At 42.8% G+C, this 23,458-nt stretch overlaps 2 protein-coding genes across 2 annotated transcripts in view; one reads left to right on the top strand and one right to left on the bottom strand.

The window, feature by feature from the left end:
* The first annotated feature begins 278 nt into the window (after positions 1 to 278).
* LOC109872655 (uromodulin-like 1) lies at positions 279 to 16,472 on the top strand. Its single transcript, XM_020463968.2, has 17 exons — positions 279 to 472; positions 916 to 1,158; positions 1,467 to 1,631; positions 1,772 to 1,881; positions 1,996 to 2,182; positions 7,751 to 7,891; positions 7,994 to 8,389; positions 8,660 to 8,917; positions 10,073 to 10,185; positions 10,394 to 10,613; positions 10,885 to 11,022; positions 11,174 to 11,751; positions 12,078 to 12,238; positions 12,469 to 12,705; positions 12,879 to 13,038; positions 15,334 to 15,418; positions 15,581 to 16,472. The coding sequence occupies exons 1-17, from the start codon at positions 397 to 399 to the stop codon at positions 15,766 to 15,768; spliced, it is 3,456 nt and encodes a 1,151-aa protein (XP_020319557.2). The 5' UTR covers positions 279 to 396; the 3' UTR covers positions 15,769 to 16,472.
* Positions 16,473 to 21,553: 5,081 nt separating this feature from the next.
* LOC109872518 (microtubule-associated protein 6 homolog) overlaps positions 21,554 to 23,458 on the bottom strand; it is a 31,714-nt gene continuing 29,809 nt past the window's right edge. Inside the window, exons 4-5 of the mRNA XM_031807825.1 lie at positions 23,317 to 23,427; positions 21,554 to 22,078 (exon numbers count right to left, since the gene is read on the bottom strand). Of these exons, the coding sequence (XP_031663685.1) occupies positions 21,940 to 22,078; positions 23,317 to 23,427 (250 nt within the window). The 3' untranslated portion in view covers positions 21,554 to 21,939. The remainder of the gene's footprint in view (positions 22,079 to 23,316; positions 23,428 to 23,458) is intronic.

Here is a 23,458-nt window from a genome sequence, read left to right as displayed (position 1 = left end):
CCACATAGTTTTGTTCATGTAGTGTATGTGCAAAGCCTTATGTTTGTCCCGGCCACGCATAACTGGTTGGGATGATAAGCACACACTCAACAGTTAGGGATGAACAGTACTTTTAAATACAGGAAACATACAGGAACATAGGAACAAACAAAGGGATCAATTTGAATCCAGAAATGTCACAAATGTGAATGGATACACCGTCTCCATATAGCTGTATGCACTCTCCATCTAGATATTGCCATGCAGTATGTTACACTGGGGACTGTGGGAGCAAGGGTGGAGGATATCAGGGTGTGTGGACGACGAGGGAAAAGAAACTCCGTTACCAAAAGCTCAGCTCTGAAAATGGTAGTACAGCATGGTCCTTGAATACGTGGCGTATTTCATTTATTCAAGATGAGTTGGATGTACTCTCTCAGTCTGGCCGTGGCTCTTCTGGACCTCTGTAAGGGACACAGCACTTTGTTTAAAGGTAGGACAATAAGTTATGACACAATCAATATTGTGATCATGTGTAAGCTTTACTGTTTATTGCCATGTTCCATGATATCTTTGTTAATGTTTTCTTTGTACAGGTTGAGACAGGTGGCTTATATCTGCTAATCAGTTTCGATTCCATTTCTAAAACCAGGTGTAACCATAAAATGTTGCATACTGTACGTGCGTTTATGTTGTGGGCACTCCTTGGCCCTATATGAATGCTGGCTGTTGTGGAAATTAAAACCTTTTGTTATGTGTTTGTGTTCATATATCCTGTTATTTATGCAACATTGATCTGCAAATACTTATTTACAATATTATGTATTTGTAGCTGTTGTTTGGAATTCCCTTCCCATTTGTCTTACATTCTGCAAACATAAAGAACAGCATTGTCTCCATTAGATACTATATAACTTAAGTATTTCTTTATTTCAGGATATGACCTGTCTATGTCCAGCTACCACCTGTGTACTGGACATGAGAGCACGGTGGTGAGTAAAATGTGGTCCTATAAGACCTCCTACAGGGACCGGAGGTCGTGTGGCGGATGGCTACCCTGGAAGACGTGTGTGGTCACTCTTTACAAAACAGCCTATTGGACTGAGTACATGAATGTCACTGAGGAGGTTATGAGGTGCTGTGAAGGCTATGAACAAGTGGGCAGCTACTGTGCTTTACGTGAGTGTTCCAGCTTACATTTTAGAACTTGTTCATCATGAAAACAAAGTATATTTAGGGGCACACAGAAGTATCTATGTGTAAAGAACATATTTAACCGTTTACTAATTTTCACAATTTACATCAGCACCCTGCCCTACAACAATCAGGACCTGTAGTCACGGAGACCCCTTTTTATGAAGTATCTAACAAAGATCAATAGATGGGGCTGTCGACCAAGAATACAGTTCGTAGTTTGCTATTTACAGTGCTCTTTGTAAACATTTGATATGATATCCTCTCTATTTCTGTTTCTCTCATTGATTAAGCTATGAACAGAAGTGGAGAGTTCACTGCCAAACCAGGCTCCTGCCCCAAGGGTGTAGTGGACACACCCAGGAATACAGGGTGTGAATGGGACTCAGACTGTCCAGGGTGGAAAAAGTGCTGCCAGAGAGAGGGCCTCTCTTTTTGCACCAACCCTCAACATACAGGTGAGAACAGATCCTAGATCAACTTTATTGTTGAAGTGATTCAAGATGTATGTTTTAAATTGTATAATAACTGCAATTGTGTAAACATCACGGCACATAAAATCATATTGCAAACCGTTATTCATTATTATTTCACTCAGGCAATAGAGGCTGTTGCTTCAACGTCACTGTGACCGTGAAGACAGATTACCAGCAGCTGATATCCATGGGTGGGGGAATCATGAACCACACAAGGCTTTTGCACTCTGTGGTAGGCTACTGTATCTCTCCCTATGTTTTTCTCATGATGGTCCATTATATTGTCCCTACATTTCTCACTGTGCGTGCCCAGTATAGGCCTTGACCATTCTGTATTGGCTTATAGGTGACCGGAGCCCTGGACTCCCCTGACATCTCTGTATACTACATCAGCTCCTGGCCTATAGGGCCATTCAGAACCGCTTCATCTATGCTGATTGGTTCCCCTGAAACTCTGTCCTTGTCCAACATGACCACAAAACTGCACCTTCTTCTCAAACACATTGAAGAAGTCACCTCTGTGTCAGTTGAAGGTAAGAGGATATAGTACTGCACTGTGGGGTGTAAATACAAGGCTTTTGTAGTGTGTAACATCCAGGGCCATAAATATCTCTAGGTAATGTAAGTGAGCACCATATACCAGAAATACTGTAACATCTGTCTATCGACTTTGTTGTGTTTTCTGGTGGCTATGATTATGTAGTCTGTGTTGGAGTTATACTCGTGTTACTGAGAACACTGTGCTGACTCAGTAACACCACGGTGTCCCACTCTGCTTCCATTTCCCCTTCACACTCATCTGTGACATGTTTCCTCTGGAAATTAAAAACATGTGTCATTGACACACACTCTGATAAACACACACCACAACAGTGGAAACACACAATCATACACTCACAAAAACACACACAGATGTGCACAGAAGCACACATACTCGCACACATGAACACACACATGAACACGCATGCGCACAATCATGCACGCCTGTATGACCTCCCTACAACGCCTGGGCATGCTCCTGATGAGTCTGTTGGTGGATGGAGCGAGACATGATGTCCCAGATGTGCTCAATTGGATTCAGGTCTGGGGAACGGGCGGGCCAGTCCATAGCATCAATGCCTTCCTCTTGCAGGAACTGCTGACACACTCCAGCCACATGAGGTCTAGCATTGTCTTGCATTAGGAGGAACCCAGGGCCAACCGCACCAGCATATGGTCTCACAAGGGGTCTGAGGATTTCATCTCGGTACCTAATGGCAGTCAGGCTACCTCTGGCGAGCACATGGAGGGCTGTGCGGCCCCCCAAAGAAATGCCACCCCACACCATGACTGACCCACCGCCAAACCGGTCATGCTGGAGGATGTTGCAGGCAGCAGAACGTTCTCCACGGTGTCTACAGACTCTGTCACGTCTGTCACGTGCTCAGTGTGAACCTGCTTTCATCTGTGAAGAGCACAGGGCGCCAGTGGCGAATTTGCCAATCTTGGTGTTCTCTGGCAAATGCCAAACGTCCTGCACGGCGTTAGGCTGTAAGCACAACCCCCACCTGTGGACGTCGGGCCCTCATACCACCCTCATGGAGTCTGTTTCTGACCATTTGAGCAGACACATGCACATTTGTGGCTTGCTGGAGGTCATTTTGCAGGGCTCTGGCAGTGCTCCTCCTGCTCCTCCTTGCACGAAGGCGGAGGTAAAGGTCCTGCTGCTGGGTTGTTGCCCTCCTACGGCCTCCTCCACGTCTCCTGATGTACTGGCCTGTCTCCTGGTAGTGCCTCCATGCTCTGGACACTACGCTGACAGACACAGCAAACCTTCTTGCCACAGCTCGCATTGATGTGCCATCCTGGATGAGCTGCACCACCTGAGCCACTTGTGTGGGTTGTAGACTCCGTCTCATGCTACCACTAGAGTGAAAGCACCGCCAGCATTCAAAAGTGACCAAAACATCAGCCAGGAAGCATAGGAACTGAGAAGTGGTCTGTGGTTACCACCTGCAGAACCACTCCTTTATTGGGGGTGTCTTGCTAATTGCCTATAATTTCCACCTCTTTTCTATTCCATTTGCACAACAGCATGTGAAATTTATTGTCAATGAGTGTTGCTTCCTAAGTGGACAGTTTGATTTCACAGAAGTGTGATTGACTTGGAGTTACATTGTGTTGTTTAAGTGTTCCCTTTATTTTTTTGCGCAGTGTATTATATATCCTGTAGATATACACAGTGTCTACATAAACTCAGCAAAATAAGAAACGTCCCTTTTTCAGGACCCTGTCTTTCAAAGATAATTCGTAAAAATCCAAATTGTAAAGGGTTTAAACTCTGTTTTCCATGCTTGTTCAATGAACCATAAACAATTACAGTTTTTAACAATCACTTTGGCACTTTTTCAAAACTCTAGACACAAAACTCAAAACGGTCATCAATTGTAACACAGGCTGTTCAAAACATAGCATTGTGCATTCATATCGTTAAAGAAACCTTGCACTTGCAGAATCATTGGTTCAAATAACTCATTTATCATGAAATACCATAGGAACATTCATTTAGATCACCCACACACGAGATACCGATAGTTTTACTGTGTAGTTGTTCGTACAATCATTAAATATTGTAGTACAAAATATGTGATACATGTTTCATTATGCTACTACACGTAAATACATCACTGTAAAAGGACTAGTAGAGAGAATACTACAGACACAGTGGAATCATTGAACAAAATATGAAATATATTGATGAAATACAATAAAATCACAACATAGGTTTCTTTGAATCAGAGCAAAAATAATTAGCTACAAAAAAAGAAATAACAGTTAAAGGTGATCTGCAGTGTTCCTCACCTGGCTTACTGTAAAACATCACTGCAGTGTTCCTCACCTGGCTTACTGTAAAACATCACTGCAGTGTTCCTCACCTGGCTTACTGTAAAACATCACTGCAGTGTTCCTCACCTGGCTTACTGTAAAACATCACTGCAGTGTTCCTCACCTGGCTTACTGTAAAACATCACTGCAGTGTTCCTCACCTGGCTTACTGTAAAACATCACTGCAGTGTTCCTCACCTGGCTTACTGTAAAACATCACTGCAGTGTTCCTCACCTGGCTTACTGTAAAACATCACTGCAGTGTTCCTCACCTGGCTTACTGTAAAACATCACTGCAGTGTTCCTCACCTGGCTTACTGTAAAACATCCCTGCAGTGTTCCTCACCTGGCTTACTGTAAAACATCACTGCAGTGTTCCTCACCTGGCTTACTGTAAAACATCACTGCAGTGTTCCTCACCTGGCTTACTGTAAAAAGCTAAACAAAATATTGATTACTGTACTTCTATATTTCCATCAACCCTGTCTTGGGGATTTGGCCACAGGTTCTCATCCACGTCACAATGGATGTTTTCATTAGCCAAACATCTTGGGAAGAATCTTCGGGCATGGCAAATCCAGGCCTGACACTGGTCTGCCGTGATGTCATTACATGCGTCATCCATGGCCTGGAGAAGGGCGGCTTGTTCGTGAGGGCGCCTATCATATACCTTCCACCTCCATGTGGAGAAAAATTCCTCAATCGGGTTAAGGAAAGGAGAGTATGGGGTAAGCACAGGGTGGTAAATTGTGGATGGGCCTGAAACCATGCTTGCACCATTTGAGCATGGTGGAACCTGACAGTATCCCACACAATGACATGGGTCATGCCATCAGCTCTACAGACCTGATTTAGCTCATCAAGGACAGTTAGAGTAGAACAGCAAATCATGTGGCTGCCTGCAACTCAATATATAGAGTATATAGAGTAGAGAGCTTATGATGTTGTTAGACCAAATATTAGAACGGGCAAGATGCATAATCTAAGCAACTTTGACCATGGTATGATTGTTGATGCCACACATGGTGATTCCAGCATCTCAGAAACAGCTGCCTTCCAGGGATTTTTACGCACTACAGTCTCTAGAGTTTACAGAGAATGGTGCGATAAACAAAACACATTCAGTGAACTGCAGCTCTGTGGGCAAAACCACCTTGTTAATGAGAGAAGAGGATGTCCAGACTCATTCAAGCTAACAGAAAGGCCACAAATGCTCACTGTTTAAAACAGTGGTGTGCAGAAGGGCATCTCTTAACGTACAACACCGTGAATAATTCAGGCTGTTGTGGAGGCAAAAGAGGGTCCTACCCAGTACTAGATAGGTGCACCTAATAAAGTGTAGTGAGTGTACAGTAATGTCAAATCTGAAAACATGGTCTGGAAAATTGATACATGGGACCATAGAAACAGTGTCTGATAAAGAATGATGATGAAATATTATATCCATAGATAATGTAGTCCAATTGGTTCATGTTCCACGGTAATTGGTGTCAATGGATCTCGTTATCCTGAAACTTTCATGATCTAAACATGGAATATTGTTTGTCAGTTTCCATAAAACTATGCATTAAGAGTAACGCAACAGTTACTTATCATTTTGAGCAGTTGTATCAATTGATAGTTAGATCATTGTAATTAAATGAATAGACAGTCAACTCAGATATAATGTGTGAATTGCATTTTGAAATGGTAATACTTTGATGTTAGGTTGTGTCATTTTGAACAAGTGATTTTAGTTCAATGAACAAATGATCTTAGCTTTATGTGTATTGTATCCAAGCAATTGGAAAAAGTGTTAGTTTTGAAAAATTTGCATTTTGATCATTGGTTGTGAGTTGTGTCTAGAGTTTGGAAAAATGACATCAAGGTTCCGAAATTAGTGCCAAAGTGATTGTAAAAAACTGTAATGAACATGCACCTGTGGAACGGTCGTTAAGACACTAACAGCTTACAGGCGGTAGGTAATTAAGGTCACAGTTATGAAAACTTAGAACACTAAAGAGGCCTTTCTACTGATTCTGAAAAACACCAAAAGAAAGATGCCCAGGGTCCCTGCTCATCTGTGTGAATGTGCCTTAGGCATGCCGCAAGGAGGCATGAGGACTGCAGATGTGGTCAGGGCAATAAATTGTAATGTCTGTACTGTAAGACAGTGCTACAGGGAGACAGGATGGACAGCTGATTGTCCTCGCAGTGGAGACCATGTGTAGCAACACCTGCACAGGATCGGTACATCCGAACATCACACCTGCGGGACACGTCAGGATGGCAACAACAACTGCCCGAGTTACACCAGGAACGCACAATCCCTTCATCAGTGCTCAGACTGTCCGCAATAGGCTGAGAGAGGTTGGACTGAGGGCTCGTAGGCCTGTTGTAAGGCAGGTCCTCACCAGACATCACAAGCAACAACGTCGCCTATGGGCACAAACCCACCGTCGCTGGACCAGCCAGGACTGACAAAAAGTGCTCTTCACTGACGAGTCACGGTTTTGTCTCACCAGGGGTGATGGTCGGATTCGCGTTTATCGTCGAAGGAATGAGGGTTACACCGATGCCTGTACTCTGGAGCGGGATTGATTGGTCTGGGACTGTGTGTCACAGCATCATCAGAATGAGCTTGTTGTCATTGCAGGCAATCTCAACACTTGCGTTACAGGGAAGATATCCTCCTCCCTCATGTGGTACCCTTCCTGCAGGCTCATCCTGACATGACCCTCCAGCTTGACAATGCCACCAGCCATACTGCTCGTTCTGTGCGTGATTTCCTGCAAGACAGGTATGTCAGTGTTCTGCCATGGCCTGCGAAGAGCCCGGATCTCAATCCCATTGACCACGTCTGGGACCTGTTGGATTGGAGGGTGAGGGCTAGGGCCATTCCCCCAAGAAATGTCTGGGAACTTGCAGGTGCCTTGGTGGAAGAGTGGGGTAACATCTCACAGCAAGAACGGGCAAACCTGGTACAGTCCATGAGGAGGAGATTCACTGCAGTACTTAATGAGGCTGGTGGCCACACCAGATACTGAATGGTACTTTGATTTGGACCTCCCCCATTATTCAATTTCTGTTAGTCACATGTCTGTGGAACTTGTTCAGTTTGTCTCAGTTGTTGAATCTTATGTTCATACAAATATTTACACATGTTTAAGTTTGCTGAAAATAAACGCAGTTGACAGTGAGAGGACGTTTATTTTTTTGCTGAGTTTATAACACACATTATGCTGCTGTCCTTTCAGATATAGATGAGTGTACCTATGCCGCTCTCAGCAGCTGCTCACGTCAGGCAGACTGTGCCAACACAGAGGGCTCCTACAGCTGCACCTGTCATCCTGGATTCACTGATCTGAACCCCAACAACACTGGGGTAGACTGCCAAGGTAAGAACAGAGAGTGGTGTACACTAACTCTGGGTTATATTAAATGAATGTCAAAATCAAAATGTTTAACTCAAACTCTCAACCTATTTGTTTTCCTTTCAGCTTCTGACCTTGTGACCTCAGCCCTGCCCAGTAATGCCACTCATATGTTTTGGTGGGCCAATGCAACAGAGTTGCCACCCAACAGCACCAGTTATCAGTCATGGGACTCCAGCTTTATTGATAACCCAGCAGCCGTAGCTACAACCACAGACAGAGGCATGATGCTGAGCTCCACCCATATGCCTGTTACCACACATGACCTAGCTATAGCCAGCTCCAACAGGTCTGAGACCAGACCAGCTCTCACATCCTGGAGTAGTCCCACCTCACTGCAGCATACCACTAACACCAACACTCCTACCCTGCCCCTCTCCACCTCTATGCCCCAAACCAGCATGGGACCTACTGTGGAGGACATGTACCTGAGTGTATCCTCACTATCACCATCCACATGCCGTATGTAAATCAATAAAACTCTCTTTATACAGTGTATAACTGTGACAATTTTTTGTCTCCAATATCAGTTTCCCCCAATGACTCCCCTGCTGTTTCTCAAAGCCTTGAGGCTGTTTGGATAATATTTTCCAAAGTGCTCCACTTTAATCTAATAGTTTTAAGAAATTGAACACTTAACAAAATCACAACTAATTTCAAAGCAGCTCAGATGCTGTAATATTTCATAGAAGGTGAGATTGACTACTGATTCCCTTCTCCCCTCTCCCCCAGACCCAACCCCCACCACCAACTTGCAGGCCTCCAATGTTACTGGCTTCTCTTTCTGCCTGTCCTGGACTGGCCAATCCCAGAGCGGGCTCAGCTTCCTCGTGGTGTTGAAGGAGGGGTCAGAGGTCAAGGGACGCTGGGAGACAAAGCTGTCAGTCTGGGAGGTGACAGGGCTGCAACCTGGGGTTCTCTACAACGTCACTGTCACTCCTTGTGCCTGTGGGAGCCATTGGGCCAGCCTGCTGGTGCTGGTTAAGACTGGTTAGTACCATGTGCAGGATGTTCGACAGATCAACTAACTGTAATATGCTCAAACTTGAATTGATATGAGGTTTGTGTTCTCCTAACTGATGCTGTGCACTTTATTCATTACACACTGGCACAGCAAAAATGCTGACTCCTATAGCAGATATTAAACTTTTCTACAGTGGTGGAAAAACTACCCAAATGTCATACTTGAGTAAAAGTAAAGAAACCTTAATAGAAAATGACTCAAGTAAGAGTGAAAGTCCCCCAGTAAAATACTCGTTGAGTAAGAGTCTAAAGTTATCTGGTTTTAAATATACTTAAGTATCAAAAGTACATGTAATTGCTAAAACATACTTAAGTATCAAAAGTAAAAGTATAAATGATTTCAAATTCCTTATATTAAGCAAACCAGACGGCACCATTGTCTTGTTTTTTTATTTACGGATATCCAGCGGCACACTCCAACACTCAGACAGTCCGCCAGATCGTAGGCAGTAGGGATGATCAGGGATGCTGTCACGCCCTGACCTGAGTATTCTTTGTTTTCTTCATATATTTGGTTAGGTCAGGGTGTGACATGGGTGATGTATGTGTTTTGGCACTGTCTAGGGTTTATTGTAGGTTTATGGGGTTGTTTACCATCTAGGTGTTTATGTATGTCTATGGTTGCCTACATTGGTTCTCAATTAGAGGCAGATGTTTATCGTTGTCTCTGATTGGGAACCATATTTAGGCAGCCATCTGCTTTGGGTATTTCGTGGGTTATTGTCTATGTGTAGTTGCCTGTGTCTGCGCTCGTTGTCATAGCGTCACGTTCGTTGTGTTGTTTTTGTTCTTCGTGTTCATCATTCATTAAAATAAGAATGTATTCTAATCACGCTGCGCTTTGGTCTCCTCTTTACGACGATCATGACAGATGCTCTCTTGATAGGTGTGTGAATTGGACCCTGTCCTGCTAAGCATTCAAAATGTAATGGGTACTTTTGGGTGTCAGGGAAAATGTATGGAGTAAAAAGTACATCATTTTCTTTTGGAATGTAGTGAAGTAAAAATAAAAACCCAAACTACTTAATAGTACTTTAAAGTATTTTTATTGAAGTATTTTACACCATATTGCTTTTCTAGTTACTGCAGTGCATTGACTGGATGATTGTATCCCATCCACAGCTGCACAGACACTTCGAGCAACAGTTCGCCTGACCAACGTGCAGTTCACTGATGCCTTGCTGTACCCCACTAGCCAGGAGTATCAGAATCTCAGTCGTAGTATTGAGGAAGAGGTACAAGGCAACGGATGCTTTGATAAATGTTTTTTTAATGTTGTCATTGTCCTCACTAATAGCATGGAATACATTAATGATGTAAAGACACCTACACATGTTTTGTAGTTCCTACATGTTGTTGTTGTAGTTCATACATGTTGTAATGTTGTAGTTTGTATCAAACAACACTGACACAAACACCCTGTCTCCGCTAACTGTCTCATAGATCCTCCAGTCTCTCCCTCCTGATATCCTGCCCCTGGTGAACTCAGGAGATGTGAGGGTTCAGATCAGAGGCCTGACTCCTGGAAGTGTAGTAGTGAACTTCATCATCATCTTCACACCCAGTCAGTCCCAGGACATCCTGAAGGTGTCCTCTGCTCTGATGCAGGCCCTACAGAACAGCTCCAGATACACTGTTGACAGCAACAACACCCGTATAGATGGTAACACTGTCTTAACCTTTTACATTTGTAAGAATACTTTGCTTTTGATAAAAGAAATGTGCACAAGATAATGTGTTAGGTCTTAAATTGGCCTTCTTGAAAACTATTATTTGTATCAATAGAACTTCCTGATGAAATATACTGTAGGTTAAATATGAAAGAAGGTAACTCTGTGAGTATTAGATGGAGGGCACATTTTGTGATACAAATCTGCATCAACTGTTAACCTGATTTTCAATGCCAGTTCTATTTTTGTTTTTGTCTCTAACAGATGATGATGAGTGCAGTACAGGGGACATGGACTGCTCCCCATGGGCCCAGTGCACTAACACCTGGGGCTCCTACAGCTGTCTCTGTCTGGACGGATTCACTGACTCCAACCCCTCCAGGCCAGGACGGGGTTGTTCAGGTAGACAATAGAGAATCCTTTCTTTCACTTTAGTTTGATAGTCTTAATTCATATTCATATAGGTATTTGGAGATAGTAGAGTACTTTGGGCTTCATTGCCTAATCAGTTCACTACAGTTCAACCTGTAATTTTCATGTTTTTGCCTTGCAGCACCTTTGACCACAACCCTACCTACAATGCCCATCACGACACCTGTCCAGACGACCACAGCTCCAGCTACAATCACAACCACAACCAACACTCTGGTTACAACCAACAATATAGTTTCAACCACTACAACCTACAATCCAACCTCAATCACATCCAACAATAAAAGTACAACTACAATCAACACACAAGTTACAACCAACAATGCCATTAGAATCAACAACACTGTTTCAACCGCTACTCCAATTCTAATCACAACCATGACCCCAGTTCCAACCACAACCACCACTGACGTTCCTACAGCAATGACCACCACTGTGACCAGCGGTCTCATCACAACGAGTCTGCAGCCTAAGACTCCTACATCTCCGGCTATTCTGGTTTCTTATACGAGGGGCATCTCTGTGGAGTGCAGGGCCAGCTATATCATCGTGACAGTTGCGAGGGACTTCCTGGAGGCGAGGCACATTGGGGACTCTTCCCTCTACCTGGGGAGACAGGAGTGTGGCGTGAACGAAGCGAACAGCAGCCATGTCCAGCTGACGGTGGCTTGGGACCAGTGTAACACACAACTCTTATATGTGAGTCAGTACATTTGTGAGTCAGTGGCTAGAGGATGATAACTGTTGCCCCTTTGTGTCACAACGAGCATAGTCTCTGGTGTGTTTTGGGTAAATTAAAGGCTATTCTGTAATGTACAGTACATAACAGACCTGTATTTTATAGGTTTAATGTCCTTATTTAGTCTAAACATGCAACAACAACAAAAAATATGCCTGTGAACAGCCTATGAACATGGTCTCTTGTAGGTGCAGATGTTTGATCACCAAACTAGATTGAACTGTCCTCATGGTCTGTTAGAAAGTAAAATAACTTTCCCATACCCATGTTAACTTTTGTATTTCAGAATAGCACTCATTACACTGCTCAGACGACTCTGTTCAATTCCATGGATCTCCAGAGCCTGCCCGACAGCAAAACGAGAGTTCCTACAGTACGATTGGAGGTCCCCATCATGTGTACCTTTGGGAGGAGCATCCTCATCTCTGCGGGTTATGACCCCACAGGGTACGCTGTGCCAGGCGCCATGGTGACTTTATCTACCGTCACTATGGTCACCACCATTTTACACCCACAAGTCACTGCTCAGCTAGACTGAAACTGATTACACATAACTCTACTCAATAAAGGCTTGAAACGTCTCTCTGATTGACATATAGTAATGCAGTATCTATGAACTATGACATATTCAGCATGCTGTTACAAAATATCTTATTCATGACATATTTTGTTGACAGGTATGACATGATTAAAGATGTCGTCATGGGCTCAGGGACTTTCCATGTGACGGTTCAGCTCCTGAATGGAATGTCCCCTCTCCCTCAGAACTACAGCCTATCTCCCGAGGAGGAAGTTGTGGTCGAGGTCAGCGTCAACTCCACAGTTGACCAGATCAAAGTAGTCATCAACAAGTGCTGGGCCACCCAGAGCAGCAACCCTTTGGAACCAACTATTTACTTGTTCCTGGAAAACAGGTCTGTTCTACAATTTATTTTTATGTTGCCCTATCATAGTTAGTTTAGATGCTAGGTTTTCCTTAAGTGGCATGGAATAGAACAGAATAGAATGGAAATGTTCCTGAAGATTCAGATGTGTTTAGGTACTATCTAAGCTTTCTGCTAGTTATCTGTCTCTTTCTTCTCATCAGCTGTCCCCTCGTCAACACATACACCACAGTCTTGGAGAACGGCAACTCCAGCAAGTCTCGCCTGTCCCTTCGCATCTTCTCCTACGTCAACCTCAATGTCATCTACTTGCACTGCCAGATTCATATCTGTATTGAGACTGGCTCAGCCACCTGCCAGCCTGTGAGTGTCTGTCCATCTTTATTCATACTGTACTATTCAAGTATACAGTATGTATATTGATGTCTAGATTTACTGTTCAACCAGGGGTTCAATTGGGAACTGGGGAAGTCCTGGCGGGTTGAATATAAGGGTTATGCCAAAATTAGGGTTAGCGTTAGGCTTACTGCTGTGAGTACAATGTATTACTATTCTAGGGTTAGGATTAATACAGTGCTCAAAAAAATTAAGGGAACACTAAAACAACACATCCTAGATCTGAATTAATGAAATATTCTTATTAAATACTTTTTTCTTTACATAGTTGAATGTGCTGACAACAAAATCACACACAAATTATCAATTCAAATCAAATTTATCAACCCATGGAGGTCTGGATTTGGAGTCACACTCAAAATTAAAGTGGAAAACCACACTACAGGCTGATCCAACTTTGATGTAATGTCCTTAAAACAAGTCAAAATGAGGCTCAGTAGTGTGTGTGGCCGCCACGTGCCTGTATGACCTCCCTATAATCCCTGGGCATGCTCCTGGTGAGGTGGCGGATGGTCTCCTGAGGGATCTCCTCCCAGACCTGGACTAAAGCATCCGCCAACTCCTGGACAGTCTGTGGTGCAACGTGGCATTGGTGGATGGAGCGAGACATGATGTCCCAGATGTGCTCAATTGGATTCAGGTCTCGGGAACGGGCGGGCCAATCCATTGCATCAATGCCTTCCTCTTGCAGGAACTGCTGACACGCTCCAGCCACATGAGGTCTAGCATTGTCTTGCATTAGGAGGAACCCAGGGCCAACCGCACCAGCATATGGTCTCACAAGGTGTCTGAGGAACTCATCTCGGTACCTAATGGCAGTCAGGCTACCTCTGGCGAGCACATGGAGGGCAGTGCGGCCCCCCAAAGAAATGCCACCCCACACCATGACTGACCCACCGCCAAACCGGTCATGCTGGAGGATGTTGCAGGCAGCAGAACGTTCTCCACGGCGTCTCCAGACTGTCACGTCTGTCACATGTGCTCAGTGTGAACCTGCTGTCATCTGTGAAGAGCACAGGGCGCCAGTGGCGAATTTGCCAATCTTGGTGTTCTCTGGCAAATGCCAAACGTCCTGCACGGTGTTGGGCTGTAAGCACAACTCCCACCTGTGGACGTCGGGCCCTCATACCACCCTCATGGAGTCTGTTTCTGACCGTTTGAGCAGACACATGCACATTTGTGGCCTGCTGAAGGTCATTTTGCAGGGCTCTGGCAGTGCTCCTCCTTGCACAAAGGCGGAGGTAGCGGTCCTGCTGCTGGGTTGTTGCCCTCCTACGGCCTCCTCCACGTCTCCTGATGTACTGGCCTGTCTCCTGGTAGCGCCTCCATGCTCTGGACACTACGCTGACAGACACAGCAAACCTTCTTGCCACAGCTCGCATTGATGTGCCATCCTGGATGAGCTGCACTACCTGAGCCACTTGTGTGGGTTGTAGACTCCGTCTCATGCTACCACTAGAGTGAAAGCACCGCCAGCATTCAAAAGTGACCAAAACATCAGCCAGGAAGCATAGGAACTGAGAAGTGGTCTGTGGTCACCACCTGTAGAACCACTCCTTTATTGGGGGTGTCTTGCTAATTGCCTATAATTTCCACCTGTTGTCTATTCCATTTGCACAACAGCATGTGAAATTCCTTGTCAATCAGTGTTGCTTCCTAAGTGGACTTTTTGATTTCACAGAAGTGTGATTGATTTGGAGTTACATTGTGTTTATTAAGTGTTCACTTTATTTTTTGGAGCAGTGTACTTTATCCTACTCTTTTTTGAACCCGTATGGTGCTGGAGCTCTGCTCTACCTGGCTCTGCCTTTAACCCAAGGTGCTGGAGCTCTGCTCTACCTGGCTCTGCCTTTAACCATTTTTTCAACCTTTTATTTAACTAGGCAAGTGAGTTGAGAACTAATTCTTATTTTAAATGACGGCCTGGGAACAGTGGGTTAACTGCCTTCTTCAGGGGCAGAATGACAGATTTGAACCTTGTCAGCTCAGAGATTCGATCTTGCAACCTTCCGGTTAGGGATTCGAGCTCGGGGATTCGATTTTGCAACCTTTCGGTTACTAGTCCAACGCTCTAACCACTAGGCTACCTGCCACCCCTAATAGGTGCTGGAGTCCAGCTCCGGGTATTTCCAGTTTAATTTCAGCCACTGTGTTCAACCATTTTGGTATGACTACTCTAGAGGCTTTTGAAAACTTCTCTACTAGGAGAAGAAGTTTAACTAGTTCAATGCTGTTCTCTTTCCATATATTAATTTTTGTTAGGATTGTATTGAACGGACAGAAAGATTCTCTAATCTAATCGGAATGGGAAAAGCAACCTGTGGACCATTCCTTCGATCACACAAAGGTAAATGCTCTTCAAAGTGTGACTGCATCAAATAATGACTAGGCTACTGATAATATCCAAAATATCCAGAATGTCCTACTTATAGCCCATGACATACAGTATATGATGATGATCAGATGTACATATTGGGGAGTTAATGTATTCTGACATGTTTTCTGGCAGTTCCCATCAAAGAGAGTTCTGTTACTCTTCGTCTGGTGGACTACGTCTTACTGGGAATAGGACTGTTCCTCCTCTTCGTCGGTAGTCTCTCGTCCTTGTTCTTCTGCTACAGGAAGCGAATTGGAACCTACAGCTTCAGCCTTAAACCCAAGCAAGAGAACTTTACCTATCATGTTTTTGATGCTTAGCACTGGAATGCTTTTAGGGTAGTTTTAGAGAACTTAAAGAGATATTAAAGTTGGGATTCAAGCTGCAATGCCAGTTGTGTAGTAGTCAGTGTAATGAAAGTGTCAATATACTGTAGTTTAATTGAAATAAAGATAAATTATTAGAAAAGTGTATCAAAAGCCACAACTCATTATTCATTTGAATAACATCGTCACTTCAATTATTTCAACATTGATACATGTATACGGTATGTACGTGTTTAAAAGGCACCATTTGCCAGATTTGTAACAGTCTAGTTAACCTCTTGCTCCTACTTGAGACATTTGCGTCCCAACTAGACATCTGGAAATGCAAATGCACTACGCTACATGCTAATAGCACTCGTTAAAACTCAAACGTTCATTAAAATACACATGCAGGGTATTGAATTAAAGCTACACTCGTTGTGAATCTAGCCAACAAGTCAGATTATTAAAATGCTTTTCGGCGATCAGATTTGTATAGGAAATTGTATTTATCAAATATATATACTACAATCACTTTATTTTATTTTTAACAGATGTTTTTCTATAACTGAGAAAATCTACCGTTTTTAATGATGGAAATTGCATTTATTTTATCAGCATATCCTGAAGTCTTATTCAATCAATATCTAACACGTCCTGGAATATTGACCTGATGAAATGTAAATTATGTTAATAAAAACCATAGTAATAAAAACGAATGAATTGTATACTGGCTCATTTGTAGCAGAGGAAGAGAGTATTTCCCCAGTCACTATTTATGAGGTGAAATACAATAAGTACTTACGTTGAATTTGTGATCCAATCCTAGAAGTACTGTAATGATCCATACACTAGAGGACACTGTTGGGTCATTGCATGAAACCACTGTAAAAAAAACAAAAAAAAACATGGCCCCTTTACATATAGGTAGGACACAGATGTGATTTTACAGTGTTATGACAATATTAATTACATATGGTTACATTCATAAATCACCACTTTACTCTATCAAATCCCTTTTAGTTCAGTTCAAACCGCTGAGCCTTCTGCTAATGAGTGCTGATAATCCTGATAGGTAGGTCGTTTGTGACACACGTCTTTCTCTCTCTGAGAGGCGAGTCCGGTGGAGGGATACATGGTAACCAAGAGGCTGGCTTCTTTGAGAGGCGTACCCTGGAGACCTGGGGGGTGGGTGGGGGTTAACATCTGTGTTGAGGTGGGCTCTTATAAACCCCACCCCCAATTAACCCATACAGCCGCCCCCCGTTACTGGCAATCTGTTTCCATGGAAACACCTCTGGCCGCAGCCTCAGTGTGCATGGGGGTGTTTGTTACAGTTATACCCACATTGTAAGCTGAGTGAACTGTAGATTCAGTACCCACCAGAATAACATCCTCCTTCAATCAAATTCAATGGATGATTGTCAGTGCCATAGGTTTGATTCCCAATGATCCACCTCTGCAATTTTGTTATATGCATTCTTCCCCTGATCTAATGACCTAATTAGAGATTCCTTTAGCAATTACTCTGGCTTTAAACACATTCGATTACCTTGTTAGGGATATCAGGATTTTTTTTATTTTATGGTGGGCAGATGTGTTGGTTCATCCATAACATTCAGAGTGAATAAGAAAACACAGAAAGCTGTACTGAATTTCCAAAGAACCCCCATTGTTAAGTACCGTCTCTGTGGCAGATAGGACAGGCACAGACAGCATTTATCGCCCAGCAGTCGGTCTGTCTGTCTATGTGTTCAGTCATCTCCCTGGGCTTTCAGACCAGTCCCTTCTCAGTGCTCAGAACTCACACAGATCATTACTAATTCATTTTCTCTCTTCCTCTTCCTTTTAGCCTATTGTCCATTTATGTACCATAATCAGCCAGGGCATGCTCTTTGCACCTCAACTACATAATTATCGCTGAAGGTGAGGACATTCACTACTTTAAGAGGTCGTATTACTGCATGGTCCTGTATGGCTCAGTTGTTCTAGCAGAGGCTTGCACTGCCAGGGTTGTGGGATTGATTCCCGGGGCCATCCATATTTTAAATGTATGCACGCATGAATGTAAGTTACTTTGGATAAAAGAGTCTAAAATGGCATATACAGTATATACTGAGTGTACAAAATATTAGGAACACCTTCCTAATATTGAGTTGCACCCCCCCTTTTGCCCTCAGAACAGCCTCAATTAGTCTGGGCATGGACTCTACAAGGCGTCAAAAGCGTTCTACAGGGATGCTGGCCCATGTTGACTCCAATGCTTCCCACAGTTGTGTCAAGTTGACTGGATGTTCTTTGGGTGGTGGACCATTCTTGATACACACAGGAAACTGTTGACTTGAAAAACGCAGCAGCGTTGCCATTCTTGACACACTCAACCCTGTGCGCCTAGCACCTTGTCAAAGATACTTAAATATTGTTTATCATCCATTCACCCTCTGATTGGCACACATACACAATCCATGTCTTAATTGTCTCAAGGCTTATAAATCCTTCTCTAACCTGTCGCCTCCCCTTCATCTACACTGATTGAAGTGACATCAATAAGGGATGGAATTGTCATGGAAAGAGCAAGTGTTCGTTATGTTTTGTACAGCCAGTGTATATACAGGGCCTTCAGGAAGTATTCACACCCTTTTACATTGTCCACATTTTGTTGTGTTACAGCCTGATTTTAAAATCTATTACATTTATGTTTTTGTCACTGGCCTACACACAATAACCCATAATGTCAAAGTGGAAATATTATTTTCAAAATTTGTACAAAATAATAAAAAATGAAAAGCTGAAATGTCTGGAGTCAAGAACTATTCAACCCCTTTGTTATGGCAAGTGTAAATAAGTTCACGAGTAAACATTGGCTTAACAAGTCAAAATAATTTGCATGGACTCACTGTGTGCAATAATAGTGTTTAACATGTTTTTTGAATGACTACCTCATATCTGTACCCCACACATACTGTAAAGGTCCCTAAGTTGAGCAGTGAATTTCAAACACAGATTCAACCACAAAGACCAGGGAGGGTTTCCAATGCCTCGCAAAGAAGGGACCCTATGTGTAGATGGGTAACAATAAAAAAAGCTAACATTGAATATTATTAATATTAAGTTATTAATTACACTTTGGATGGTGTATCAGTACATCCAGTCACTACAAAGAGACAGGCATCCTTCCTAACTCAGTTGCCGGAGAGGAAGGCAACCGGTCAGAGTTTTCATCATGAAGCCAGTGTTAGAGTTTAATAGCTGTGATAGATAACTGAAGATGGATCAACAAGATTGTAGTTACTCGACAATACTAACCTAATTTACAGAGTGAAAACAAGGAAGCCTGTAGAGAATAAATACATTCCAAAACATGCATCCTGTTTGCAACAAGGCACTACAGTAATACTGCAAAAAATATAGCAAAACAATTACGTTTTTGTTCTGAATACAAAGTGTTGCACTATTTATACAAAAGTACGTGGACACCCCTTCAAATTAGTGGATTCGGGCAATTTCAGCCACACCCATTGCTGACAGATGTAAAAATGGAGCACACGGCAATGCAATCTCCATAGACAAACATTGGCAGTAGAATGCCCTTACTGAAGAGCTGGCACCGTCATAGGATGCCACCTTTCCAACATGTCAGTTTGTCAAATGTATGCAACTGTAAGTGCTGTTATTTTGAAGTGGAAATGTCTAGGAGCAACAACGGGTCAGCTGTGAATTGGTAGGCCACACAAGCTCACAGAACGGGACCGCCGAGTGCTGAAGTGCGTAGTGGGTAAAAATCGTCTGTCCCCAGTTGCAACACTCACTACCGATTTCTAAACTGCCTCTGGAAGCTTAAAACCACCAAGCTTAAAACCACCATGTGCAATGTGTCGGCTGGAGTGGTGTGAAGCTTGCTGCCACTGGAGCAGTGGAAACGGGCTCTCTGGATTGATGAATCACACTTCACCATCTTGCAGTCTGACCGATGATTCTGGGTTTAGCGGACAGCAGGACAATGCTATCAGCCACAATGCATAGTGCCAACTGTAAAGTTGGGTGGAGGAGGAATAATGGTCTGGGACTGTTTTTCATGGTTCAGGCTCAGCCCCTTAGTTCCAGTGAAGGAAAATATTAATGCTACAGCATACAATGACATTCCAAATGATTCTGTGCTTCCAACTTTGTGGTAACAGTTTGAGGAAGGCCCTTTCCTGTTTCAGCATGACAATTCCGCCGTGCACAAAGCGAAGTCCATACAGAAACCGTTTATCAAGATTGGTGTGGAAGAAATTGACTGGCCTGCACAGATCCCTGACCTCAACCCTAATGAACTGCTTTGTGATGAATTGTAACACTGACTTCGAGCCGGGCCTAATCACCCAACATCACTGCCCAACCTCACTAATGCTCTTGTGGCTGAATGGAAGCAAGTCCCCGCAGCAGTGTTTCAGCATCTAGTGGAAAGCCTTTCCAGAAGAGTGGAAGCTGTTCTTGCAGCAAAGGGGGAACCGATTCCATATTAATGCCCATGATTTTGGAATGAGACTTTCGAGGAGAAGGCTTCCACATACTTTTGGTTATGTTGTGTATGTTGGAGCTAAGCACAGGCAAAGTCCTAGAGGAAAACCTGGTTCAGTCTACTTTCCAACAGACACTGGGAGATGAATTCATGTTTTAGCAGGACAATAACCTAAAACACAAGGTCAAATATATACTGGAGTTTCATACCAAGAAGAGTGAATGTCTCCCTGTGGCTGAGTTACAGTTTTGACTTAACTCTAGTTGAAAATATATGGCAAGACCTGAAAAGGATTGTCTAGCAAAGATCAACAACCAATTTGACAGAGTTTGAAGAATTTTGAAAATAATAATGGGCAAATGTTGCACAATCCAGGTGTGGAAAGCTCTTTGATACCCAGAAAGACTCACAGCTGTAATCACTGCCAAAGGTGTTTCTACAAATTATTGACTCAGGGGTGTGAATAGTTATGTAAATGAGATATTTCTGTATTTAATTTTCAATACATTTTAACATTTCTAAAAATTGTCATTAAGGGCTATTGTGTGTAGATGGGTGAGAAAAAACCCAACATATCTCTCCTCTGTCCATGTCCCTGTTATAGACAACAGCTTTATATGGAACATTACTGAAATATCCTCTAATCGTTATAACCGACAATAACTTTGCAACAAGATTCTAGTTGGACTGTTTGTAGGCTATGATTTCCTATTAATTGTAATAGCTATGTTTACTGGTAGTAGGAGGAGACTTGTGTGTGATGAGACACAGTCTATAGGAGAAGAATCATCCTCAGAGATACGAGTCCTCCAATCCTGATGAGCAACTCAAGTCCTTGTAGCATCATGTGAAGATGTGAAGGCTTCACATCAAAGTCTTGTGTGCATGCATGTGTGTTTACTCCTCTGGGGCGGCACATTGAGGAGGAGGCAGCAGAGCACATCTGTACAGTCAGATGTCTCGGTGCCTACACTGATTATTCTTATTGTTTAATACTAACTCTTTCCTCATCTTTTACTGCATAATCAAAGAAAGGAGAGAGGGGTACTTAATGAAGAGTATTATGAAGAGTGACAGAGAAACAGCTGCTCCAGCCAAGAACTAAAACCCCCTTCACACAAGAGTTTATAAGCATTATCACACAAATATTCACTAGACTAAAATGAAACTCATACAGTAAATTAATATGTGTCCTAAAGCATTTCTGCTTCACAAAAGGGTGGCCTGACAACCTTGATATTCATTTTGAAGTGCGTTTACACACTTCACACACCAGTAAAAATGCAACACAGATTAGCAAATCCACAAGTGATATATATTTATTTGCATTTGAATTGATCAATATATAGTAGAGTGCCGTTTCATTTTTTCAATAAGCACTTTATGGTTTGGCATTTCTAATATCATTACCAATGAAACAACATTATTTTCAGACATGAGCATGTCACAGAAATTCTATTCATAGCACCTTTTGCATTTGCAATTGCTCAAACAGCTATGACCATTACGCTGTTTCAAACACACTACGTGTATGTGGGTTTACCTCACTCAGAGGAGTTCTTAATGGGGTATTTCTCTTCATGAATAGAACTCGAAAATACTAGATATGTACAGTACAGATCAGAACAATAGTCCCTCCCTGTATACCACAGGCCTACAGTGTAGATCTAGTGGCTCTACTTCTACTTTACATCTGGGGAAAAGCGCACGACTCCGCCGCTCCTCCGTGGTTCGGGTCTTTCCTCCAGTGGTTCAGGTTCTCCTCCAACGGCACCCTGGGAATGATGATCACCGGGTCGGAGAACCTCGCCATTAGGCTCTCTAGGAGGTGAGGCAGCACATAGTTGAAATACAAATAAAAAGGCACAAACAAAGAGACACAAGATGAGGCATTTCTCAAAGGCCAATCAAAAAGCATTTAGCTGAGTTGAGCACCCTGTGGCTACTCATATCAGTGTACAACATCAGACTGATACTGTGTGGGCATGAAGCTCAGTCTCAGGCAAAGCTACTCTTGGTTTCTTGTCACTAAATCTAATGTTGCTCAAAAAGGCTGTTGGTGGACTTAAACAATTCATATTTTCTTCCCTAATCTTCATTCTGGAACAGACTGTTGGCATTTATAAAGAAAACACATACCTTCCCCAAATCCGAACAAAAGTTGGCATTGTTCTTCAATCAGAGTGAGGATTTGATCCATTTCTGTTGAGGGATTTTTGTTACTAAGTTCATGTCAATAAATAGCCACTGCTCTCCGAGTTTGAATCCAATCTGTCACCTGAAACCTTTTCAGACTAAAAGCTAGAGCACACTAATGGGAATAATGAGAGTCTAATGAGAGGCCCAGGGTGTTCAAGAATACACAGCCACAGGACATTCAGAAATAATCTAACCTAAAATGAGCTAGAAACTTGAGGAGACTAAAACATGCACTTACAATCTTCTCTAGTATTTTTTTATTTATTTATTATTATTATTTATTAGTAGCAGAATTGTCTCTCTTTACAGCTAGAGTTTCAGTACACCCACCCTATTCAAACCCATCCCAATACCCATTCAATATACATTTAAGAAAATAAATTGTTATGTTATATTTAGTATCACATTTGGTACTACAGTATAACATTTGAATTGCCGATCTAACTCAAACAACATAACATCATTACATCAAATGATCAACAATGATAGAACAAAAAAGTTCAGATGTATAACTATGTGTTAATATAAACATCTGTAAGGTGTGTTATCCAACATGTTTATTAAGGCACCATACCTACAGTATAGGATGTGACAGCCAACTTTCAAGCACTCACTGACAGACAGACTGACTGACTGACAGACTGACTGACTCCCCTACTCGTTTCCATATGGAAGAGGAATCTGACCTGGTGGGAACTGTAACCGAGTACAGAGAGATTCATGGTGGGTCACTTTCAAAACAAAACTGTGCCACTATCAAATATCGAAGAAATCATGACTTTGAATGACATTTTATGAACACATATGCATGATAATGAGAGATTTATGGCTTGTGGCGGCTGTGTGTGTTTCTAGGTTACCTTGGAATGGGTAGTGCACAGCCCCACAGGTGTTGCTTTAGCGTCTGCACCCAGCCTGTATCACGGATTGGCTGACAGAGCTGTATGTAGTGGTACTGTTTTAGCACAACCCTTCAAATGAATCAGAATGTCACTCGTTAGA

This window comes from Oncorhynchus kisutch, linkage group LG28, assembly GCF_002021735.2.
Source record: "Oncorhynchus kisutch isolate 150728-3 linkage group LG28, Okis_V2, whole genome shotgun sequence".
Classification (NCBI taxonomy): Eukaryota; Metazoa; Chordata; class Actinopteri; order Salmoniformes; family Salmonidae; genus Oncorhynchus; species Oncorhynchus kisutch.
Note: the sequence above shows the minus strand (reverse complement) of the source record. Positions and strands in the feature narration are given on the sequence as shown.

What these genes read in the sequence shown, in the direction of transcription:
- LOC109872655 (XM_020463968.2), top strand. Translation starts at nt 397, where the DNA reads ATGAGTTGGATGTACTCTCTCAGTCTGGCCGTGGCTCTTCTGGACCTC. An exon ending in GGGCAGCTACTGTGCTTTAC is followed by an intron (nt 1,159 to 1,466) that starts GTGAGTGTTCCA and finishes TCATTGATTAAG; the next exon opens with CTATGAACAGAAGTGGAGAG. An exon ending in CAAGGCTTTTGCACTCTGTG is followed by an intron (nt 1,882 to 1,995) that starts GTAGGCTACTGT and finishes ATTGGCTTATAG; the next exon opens with GTGACCGGAGCCCTGGACTC.